Source organism: Hyperoodon ampullatus (genome assembly GCF_949752795.1).
Source record: "Hyperoodon ampullatus genome assembly, chromosome: 10".
NCBI classification, from domain to species: Eukaryota; Metazoa; Chordata; class Mammalia; order Artiodactyla; family Ziphiidae; genus Hyperoodon; species Hyperoodon ampullatus.
The window spans coordinates 96,285,131-96,295,088 of record NC_136923.1 but is presented as its reverse complement, the minus strand read 5'-3'; the positions used below and the strand labels follow the sequence as shown (position 1 = coordinate 96,295,088).

Genomic DNA, 9,958 nt, shown 5'->3' with positions numbered 1-9,958 from the left:
ATCATTATGCCTTTCATGAGTGGATCTCAAAGTATTATGCCTAAAAGTCCTTACTGAGGTTTGGTAGGGAGGCGATTCTACCAGAATAAGCTCAGGTATCAAACCAAAGTTTCTTTTTGCTGTGAGGTTCATTTTGTTACATTCAGACAGAGAGAAACTCATTTAGACAAATTGGCATGATTGGGGCTGGAGATTTAACCAAGCAAGCAGAGGCTGGAAGAGGAAGAAAGGCCAGAGAAGAGGGAGGGGCTGAAATCCAATGTTCACTCTGTATTTCACTCCAGAAAACAGCTCGCAATTATAACTACCCACCTTGTTTTGCAGCTCAGAATAAAGGTGGCATTGCACCAAACCCTGCCCAAGCAGCCATTGTGATTAGAAAGTACTCCACACCTTGGAGAACCGAGGAGACACGAGCGTAATTTTAAATGCAAATTAAATTGAGGGGGTAGCAGAGAGAACACATAAAAGACAGTAAAACAGGACCTTTCAGTTTTCTTAAATTAGCAGTCTAATGTGTTCTAAAGAACAGCTCCCCTCAGATCTCTTCTTAGGGGTTGTATTTCATCACAATATAAAATGGGCAAATCCATCACTTGCCTCTGCTTGGTGCTCTTGAACTGAGATTGAAGGAAAAATTAGAAGCTGTTCATTTGGGCTTGTGGGCTCAGCGGCGTTAGGCAGCTTCGTTTTATGCTCTACCGTGTCCTAATGAAAGGGGCCAACAAGTGCTGGTGAGTATCTGCTAACTGCAAGACTCTTTCATTTGTATCTTTTTGGGTTATCTTTCCTTTACCAGGGGGGAAAATCTCCCAAAAGATTTATGTTATAATGCAGCTTTCAAAACCTAGGAAATTTCAGACAGCTTTCTAAGCTTCTTCCAGTGACTGATTTACGCAAGGGGAGAGAGTTATTTTCAGCCCAGCTGCTGGTGACTGATCCGTGTATTAATTATAACAGGGGAATGTGTAACTGATGCCAGCTAAAACAGCCTTTCCCCACCACCCTTAGCCTGCATTAGGGTAGGAACTGGTGCCCCGACAACTTTTCTACCACATTAACTGCATAATCGTGTAATTGTGTTACAATTGCAAATAAAACTGGGACTTGGAGCTATAAAAATAATTAAACCAAAACCATTTTTTTAAATGACTATGGCAGTACTCTGCCTAAGAGATGGGCGGCGGCAGCGGGGGGATGGAGGTCGGGGTAGGGGTCGGGGGCGGGATGGGGCATCGGACCCGCGTGATGGTGACATGTAGATTTTGACGGTGATGGTTTTCTGCCAAAGTTTTACCCGAGAACCTGGTCATTTCCTTCCTTCGCAGTGGAAGATACAAAGAGACTGAGGCTGGCGTCACCTTCCGTTGCTAAGGTAACGTGCTCTGGCCATTTTATCTGATAAAGGAAGTCCAGCGGAGGGTATACATTATTCATCGCCGATCTAATCAAACAATCAAAATTCTTTACTTTCACCGGGAATGTTTAGTGAGATCAAAGACACTGTGGCTGCAATTGCTCTTGCTCTTAACTGCGGGCAGTTAACCCTTGATTTTATTTGTTTTTTCTTTTTTGCAGTAAGTATGATTTGCCGTTGGGGTAGCTTTGGATATTTTTTAAAGTTTCCGCCTACCAGACTTGGTTTCTTTAAATTGAAATATGCACTGTTAGAAAGAAAAACCAATTGGATTATCCTTCTGAGTTTGATTTTAATGACTTTGTCTTGTTAATTCTTTCCAAAAACGTCCTGCAGAAATAGAGATACTTCATTTGTGCAAGTATGGGGGAAAGGCTACATATGCTAGAAAGAACCTAACAGGCTGAATGGTTTTTAATTAAGCATATTAGCTTCCTGACAAGCTAGTGCATGATAATATCACGGGGATCATTGCAATTCTGAAATAATTGTCATTGCTCTACAAACCAGAGTTCTTTCTCAAAAGCAGCCTATGTCAGAGGCAAGCAGGTGATGATCCTTAGCACTTTATAAAACGTGCTAGAGGAAATCGCTAAAAGGAAGGAGTGCAAGGCATTTTTACAGCAAACATGTCAGCATGTGTCATAAACGCAAGGCATCTGTAGGTGGAGGCTCTGATTCCCAGGAGATGCTCGCTGCTCCAGGGGAATTGGAACTCCCTGGATCAATTGAGGATCAATACTCAGGATGGCTGATACTTAATGATGTCATTTATCAGACAGACCTTTTGAAAACAGAGAGCATATAAATTTAAAAGTTTATTTTCCAGTTAATACACAGCAAGGAAAGACTGGTATGTTATCTCTCTTTAGCCTGGATCATCTGTATTTTCTTTTAATAAATGTTGGTGAAAGGCTGCATTTTCTCCTACAGTAGGAAAGCTCTGTTGAGGGATGGACTTAAAATGGGAAATGTCAGTCAAATAATGGGATATTATAATGGGGTATCTCTTCTTCCAAAATCATATTTGACAGTCTAAAATATTGTGGATTTTTTTCCTCTTCCATAGGCAATACAAGTGACTATTTTGTCTTAAAACTCTGTTTCTGGAACACCGAAGATGGATTATCCCAAAATGGATTATTTTCTGGATGTCGAGTCTGCTCATAGACTCTTGGATGTTGAGTCGGCTCAAAGATTCTTCTACAGCCAAGGAGCTCAAGGTAATTAAATGGGAGAAAGAGAGGAAACTCCTCTCATTTGCATGTTGGTTTTATATTAACAGTTCAGTGTGGACTGTAGCAGTTTAAGCTCTACTGCAGAAGTTCAACAACTGGGATTTCCCAGTTGGTAACCTGTACCGAACTGTTTCTGGAACTGAGGCAGGCATGTAGTAGAATGAATAAATCTAAACTTCTTGATGTAGTTAAAAAGCAACCTACCCAGCTTTCACACAAACAACCCTTGGAGAGCTATGTTAGAAAATTATTCCAACTCCTTGCAACCAAAGTCTAGGTTTGAAAGTCTTCGAGGATGCTTTTAGCCACAGGAAAAGGTTGAGTGAGCAGCTACTGCACTGGAGAAGTAGGTCTAGGGCACCCTGACCTATTGATTGAAATCCAGCCAGATGAGGGGCTCCTGAGATAAGCTTTGAGCTTCTACAGCTGTCTTATCTAGTTTAGATGAAATCAGTTACTGCCTCAAGGAATTAACAGTGTGCTTGGGAAGCACTAAGGAACACACCTGTTGTGAAGTGCGGCTGATAGGTACATTTTTATTACAGATTTCAAGATGATGAGTTAGGCCCCAGTTTGCTTGTTCTTCTGTTCCAGGGTGCACTTAGAATGTTCTGCCAGCATATTAGAGTACAGGAAGAAGCTGGGGTATTTAATGGGCTCTCCTGACAGGCAGGAGATTTTTTTAAAGCCTATTTTCTCTTCTCCATAGAATATTTAGGGTATTCAGTCAAAGCAACCTGATGATGGGCATATCCCAAATGGTACAAGTAATGCACTGAGAAGAAAGGCAACTTTCATTTTCTTAGAGAAGTAGTTGAATTCTTCAAAGCCACGAGGCAGAACAGAAAAGGAAATGCTGTTTTGATAATGCTGGCATCTTTCACTGTTACGTGGTAACGGGTACTTCACACGGGGTGTTTCACAGAGGGCACTTATAATATTCTGCCTTGGCTTTCCCAGTTGTCTTGTCTGAAGTGGTTTCTCCCTAGCTCTTAAGCCAATTTCTCATGGCAACCTCAAGGGCTTACAAGCCTCCTTCTCTGCTTCCATTTTCCCGGGCAGGATCCAGTCTTCTTAAAGTCGAGAGGGGCTGGTAATCATCTGGTTGATTGGCTGGGGTCAGAATGCTCATCAGCAGAGCTTACATTAGCAAAAGTGATACAATAGCTAATCCTCCTCATCCCTGTGGGTACGTGTAGTCAGCATTGCTCCTTTCAGCCACTTAAAGGGACATGAAAATGTTACTGAAGTAGAAGAAGGGTGAGAGACTGGCCAGAACTTCCAGCCCCTTCTGGGTCTGCAAGTCAGAAGGTGCTGGGAACAGATGGGGAACGGAGGCCAGAAGGAGAAGGGGGCTGAGGCAGGGCTCAATCCCATCTCTGGCTCTGAGTTTAAACATTGCTGCGTCTGTCCATTTCCATTTGAACAAGAGAATAATATCTGGTGCTTGGGTCAGACACCTGAGCCGCGTCTCTGTTGGCAGAGCAGAGAAGGGGAGTGGCAGTGAATTATAGATGATAAAGATGCCCATTTTGCCTTGCAGTAGACACAGTTTAAGCCTTTAAGAGGACTGTGGGCTCCAGGCATTTATGGAAGGCAAACAGTCAGGGTGTGGGAGACTCAGAGGACGCAAGGCAGTCTGGTGGTTGTCGCCAGATGGAGTTTGGGGTGGAGTGAACAGAATTGTCGCCACCAGTGACTATGGTTTAGACACCAGAGCTGGAAGGACTGGAAAATGCATGGGAGGTGGTAGCATAAGCTACTGACCGTGGCTCCCTGATGAGAGCATGTTCATTTTAGGGTAATCAGAATGATGTTGCAATCAAGGAATCTTGGGTCTATAGTAAGAGTGAGGGTTCCCTAAACAACACCCAGGTCAGTTTTTCAAAACCCCCAGGCCTCCTGAATCAGAAATCCAGGTATAAGTTGTAGAGGTTTGCCTTTTAAGCAAGGGCTCCAATGACAATTCCCCAGCTCTCACACTCTTCTGGGGACCGGCATTTAAGAACCAGTCCATCCTGTCCGATTTCTCTCCTTCCACCCCAGAACGGGATGTCCCCAGCATCAGAGGCAGGATAGCACAGTGGTTACAACCAGATCCTTACTGCCTAGGTTCAAACTCTGGGTCTGCCACAGTCAACCTGGGAAAATTAGCCTTTGAATTTTTAATTTCCTCCTCTGAAAAATGGAAACAATAATAGTGCCCAATTCATAAGTGGTTAAGAGCAATAACGAGGTAAGATTTGAAAGTGCTTTAAACTGCCACATGGGAAACGCCATACATAAGCAAATCAATGAAATAAACACCTTTGCAAAAGGCCATCTCTCCTCTGTTTGAGATTTCACTACCTTGCAAACAAGAATGTTACCTGATAGGAGTGAACCTCCTATTTTTAGCAAAAAAAAAGAAAAAAAGAAAAATTAATTTTAAAACAATTTGAAAAAAACAGTGATTGTTTTCTTGTCACATCAAAAGCTAACTCGGGGCAAAACTGAAAAATAGGGAGTACCAAGACAAACTCCTACTATCTACCTAGTCTTTCACATCACTTGAAAACTGAAAGCCCCTCTCTCACCAACACCTTCCCCAGAGCCCCACCACCTAGGACCAATCACCCCCAGGGTCTCCTTGCTGGAGTTTTGCTGCCACTATTATGTGAGGCTTGTCCCTGTGTTGTTCCAGCTCCTTCACAGCAGCTCCCTTCCGCTCAGCACCGATGCCATAGTGTTTCCTGGATAACAAGCCCCTCAGCCTGATACAGGGCTCCCAGTGAATGGGCAGCGGGCTGAGGGCCATGGCTTACACCCCTCGCTTTCTGAACCAAATGTGCATGTAGGTGACTAAAGCCCGTATCTCACCACTGGCAAGATCCCAAGAACCAGTGGAAGGAGGGCAGCATGGTGGCTGGCTCTTGAGAAAGGCATGTGAGGCAATTAGGGCCTTGTGCTGCTGTTAAATCATAGCACATGGCAGCTTTCTACTTGGCCAGCCCAGCCCAGGTTCAAAGGGATATTACTGAGGTCAAGGAGCCCCCACTGGATACCCTCTTCTATGAAAAAGGCCCAAATGGAAATACAGTACTGAGTTAAGTACCTGGAATGTGGATGTCCTAGGACTCCCTTGGCTAAACTGATGTGTGATTATTGCATTTTTGAGATGTCCATTCTCGAGGGAATGCAGACATTTCTATAGACTGATCAAGGACGGGTGTAAGTACTTCTGAAGGGGAAAGGAAGAAAATAAGACTTTCATTTTTCACATTACTATCCTTGCATCAGTTGATTTACACATTCATATACTTCTGGGGAACCAGTCCCTTCTATATTAATTAATACAAAATGGTTATCCGAAGCAACAGTACCAGAATTACAATGTTTCTGACCCCATCATGGTTGTTTTTCAATTATTCTTGGAAAGTGGCAAAAAGCCTGTCGCTAGGTAGAGGATGTTTTGAGCTAGTAAAAGCAAGAGGAATCCAGGAGGATAAGAAAAAGAAAAAGAAGGAAAATGATCTGATATCTATCCTGGGACAGATTCTGCTGAAATTCCCAGAGATTTTCAAAAGTCAGTCCTCTGCTGAATAAAGCAGCTTGTTATTTTCTCCCATCTCCATTTTTCCTTGGAAGTAAGGAAGGTGAGCCCGCTTCTCTGGGGATTCTGCTTTAGAAAGCATGATGTGTTGCAAAGAGCAGAAGAAAGTCCAGGGTCATTCTGTTCATCTCCTGTCAGTGAAGGGTGCTCTCCCAGTTCATCTGGGAGTGCTTCGTCCAAAATAAATCCTGCTCACACCGAGAGTCCTGTGAAAAGTCCCCATGAGCTCGAAAGGAGAATTCTGGAGGTTGAAGGTACACGTGATATAAGGATCAACCATGTCTTGACATCACACACCTTGAGTTCACCCATCTTTCATGTTTCTGACAATGATATTCCACACGCTCAACTTTAGACGCTGTAATTTGTTTTACAGAACAGTTAAACTGGGAGAGAAATCCTACTATAAAATCACAAAATTGGCATCATAGGATTTTCAGGTTGAAATGGACACTATAGTTCCATGACTTTTCTTGCCCCACCCTAAACCAAGTAAAACAGAATTTGTGAGGGCCAGACCCAGGTCCCAGTGCTACGTTTGCCACAAGCCGCTGGGTTATCCCGATGGACACTGAAGGTTGAGAATTGTATGGAGCACTAATCACTCAGTTTGATTCCGGACTAGCAGCATCAGCTTCATCAGCTTCATCTGGGAGCTTGTTAACAATGCAGAACTCAGACACCCCAGACCCAGAGAATTAGAATCTACATTTAACAAGATTGCCAGGTACTTTATGGCAAAGCTTGAGAAGCAATGATTGAATCTAGTGCACATTAGAAACACCTGGTGAGCCTTTATGACCTCAAGGCTGGAGTCCCAGGGCAGAAGCAATTAAGTCAGAATCACTGGTGGTAAGTCCCATACTTGGGAATCTTTTAAATTGTCCCCGGTGATTCAAGTGTGCAACCAGGGCTATGAACTACTGACCTCCCATTTTATGGTAAAGGACATTTTAGCACATCATGCAGCTATTCTTGCCTGAGTGTCTTTACCTAGGTCTTTCCCTTTAAATAAGTCCAAACCATTGGAAAGGTGCAAATGGACTGTTTTTTTTTTTTTTAAAAAGGACTGGACTATGTATCAGGAGCTACCTTCTGTGTATTCACTGTATCTGTTAGTCCTCAAAGCAACTTGGGGAAACAGGAATTATAATGCTCATTTCACAGATTAGAAAAGACTTCACATTTAGATAGTAGCATAGCCAGGGTTTGAATTCAAGTATATCTGACTCCAACAGCCCCCCACGCAGTAAGGGTAACATTTGTGACCAAATCACACTTCCGGAGATGGTGCAGCTCAGAGTGGTTCAGCCACATGCCCAAATCACACAACTTCTAGTGAGAAGGTGGAGACTAGAATTAGATCTCTTCTTACCAATGAACGCTCATTCTACTGCTTTAGATTTCTTTTCTCCAAGACCGTCAATGTCTTTGGGTGTTTCAAATTATATGCAAGGGGATCCCACTACTCGGCATATACCCTGAGGAAACCATAATTCAGAAAGAGTCATGTACCACAATGTTCATTGCAGCACTATTTACAATAGTCAGGACATGGAAGCAAACTAAGTGTCCGTTGACAGATGAATGGATACAGAAGATGTGGCACATATATACAATGGAATATTACTCAGCCATAAAAGGAAATGAAATTGAGTTATTTGTAGTGAGGTGGATGGACCTAGAGACTGTCATACACAGTGAAGTAGGTCAGAAAGAAAATACCATATGCTAACACATACATATGGAATCTAAAAATCTAAAAAAAAACGTAGTTCTGAAGAACCTAGGGGCAGGACAGGAATAAAGACGCAGATGTAGAGAATGGACTTGAGGACACCCTGCAGGAGGAAGGGCAAGCTGGGACAAAGTGAGAGAGTGGCATGGACATGTATACACTACCAAACGTAAAATAGATAGCTAGTGGGAAGCAGCCTCATAGCACAGGGAGATGAGCTCGGTGCTTTGTGACCACCTAGAGGGGTGGGATAGGGAGGGTGGGAGGGAGGGAGATGCAAGAGGGAAGAGAAATGGGAACATATGTATATGTATAACTGATTCATTTTGTTATGAAGCAGAAACTAACACCCATTGTAAAGCAATTATACTCCAATAAAGGTGTTAAAAAATAAATTAATTAAATAAATTATATGCAAAGGGGAAAACACATGAAAAGGCAGCCATTTGACTAACGTTACTAGACAATCAAATTTATGACTCCTGCTCACAATTTCCCCTCTTTTGTCATTTTAAATAACTCTGGGCGTTGGAACCAGGTGCTGTAGTCATTGTTACTTCGTCATAATGCATCTTTTCTGTCGTCTACATTGTCTTGTTCAACAAAGGGAAATGCCGGTTTTGACCACTGATGAATGCCACAGTGAGAAGCTAAGAGTCTCTCCAAGTTGTATTTGGAAATAGAAATTCATCTAAAATCCCCTCTCAACCATTTCCTCCCTGCCCCTCCCCCTCAACCACCTTCCAGCTCTACCTTTCCTCCACCCTGGGAAATCTGTCAGAACAGCTGGTTTTTCAGTCTTTAGCTTTGAGTTAAAAGTACTCTAAACTTAAACTCTAAACCTCTGGGACTTCTTCACATGGTCCCTGGAGACAAAGACATGTGGTTGCACTCAGTTATTTGCAAATCGTTGACAACAATCATCTGCACAGAATGTGTTCGTGCTTTTTTTTTTTTTTTTTTTTTGCTTCTTTTGTTCGCTTGTTTGTTTGTGGGATCTTAGTTCCCCAACCAGGGATTGAACCCACGCCCTGGGCAGTGAAAGCACGGAGTCCTAAACACCGGACTGCCAGGTAATTCCCCAGTTCATGCTCTTTTCTTTCCTGTGTTTAAGACCCAGCCCCAATGTCACCTCCTCTGTGAAGTCTTGCCTGACTTTTCCAGGACTCTCTCCCATAATATTCTGTTCAGCCTACATTCTAGCCACTAGCATGCTGTATTATTTTGCTTCCACCACTTACTAGATGCATGAGCTCATATAAATGGCTTCACTTCTCTAAGCCTCAGGGTCCTAGTCAAAATGCATATAACACTGGCTCCAAATTCATAGGGGATTTTGAGAATGAAAGCAAGTATGCCTATGAAGTGTTTCGTACATTGTTATTATTGATTAGCTACTGATGCTATTGTTTTGTTATTAGGTGCCTGTTACCTACCTAGATCATGGTGATCTCCTTAAATACCATTTTCTGGGTGCCTAGTACCATCCTTGGTATACAGTAGAAGTATTGAGATTTATTAAAGGTCTCTGTTGAACTGAAGGAATGAAAATGCTTAAATCTGCATTATGAAGAGAAACTTGGGATTTAGGGAAAGGACTTCTGACAATTCATGATTAAGAAAATAAAATCTTTAGTTGGAAATAGAGACTCTGCTTAAGGCTGAAGGGAGGGACAGATAAAAATAATTTTCAAATACATGGAGATGCAGGAAATGGAAGAAAGTCATCAACTCTGATAGATCTTCTATAAAACAGAAAAAAAAAAGCAGAAGAAAAAAAATGCAGCAGGAAGGAGTTGGTGTACTATTGAAGAGAATTAACCTTTTAAAATAGATTTCCAAGGGTTCCTGAATAGTACCCTTCTTAGAAGGACTTTTTAGTGTACAGTAGTCTGTGAGGCTGAGTTTTTACTCTGCCTAAAAGTAGAATTCTGGAAGAGGTGAACTCTTCAACGTTACTCTGATTAACTTAA

The 9,958-nt window shown here is 42.4% G+C and overlaps 1 protein-coding gene across 1 annotated transcript in view; it reads left to right on the top strand.

Moving 5' to 3' along the window:
- Nucleotides 1–2,537: 2,537 nt before the first annotated feature.
- Nucleotides 2,538–9,958, top strand: part of LOC307059234 (phosphatase and actin regulator 1-like) — a gene marked incomplete at both ends in the record, with an annotated part of 514,568 nt that continues 507,147 nt past the window's right edge. The window contains one exon of the mRNA XM_079713047.1: nucleotides 2,538–2,640. Coding sequence (XP_079569173.1) covers nucleotides 2,538–2,640 — 103 coding nt within the window. The remainder of the gene's footprint in view (nucleotides 2,641–9,958) is intronic.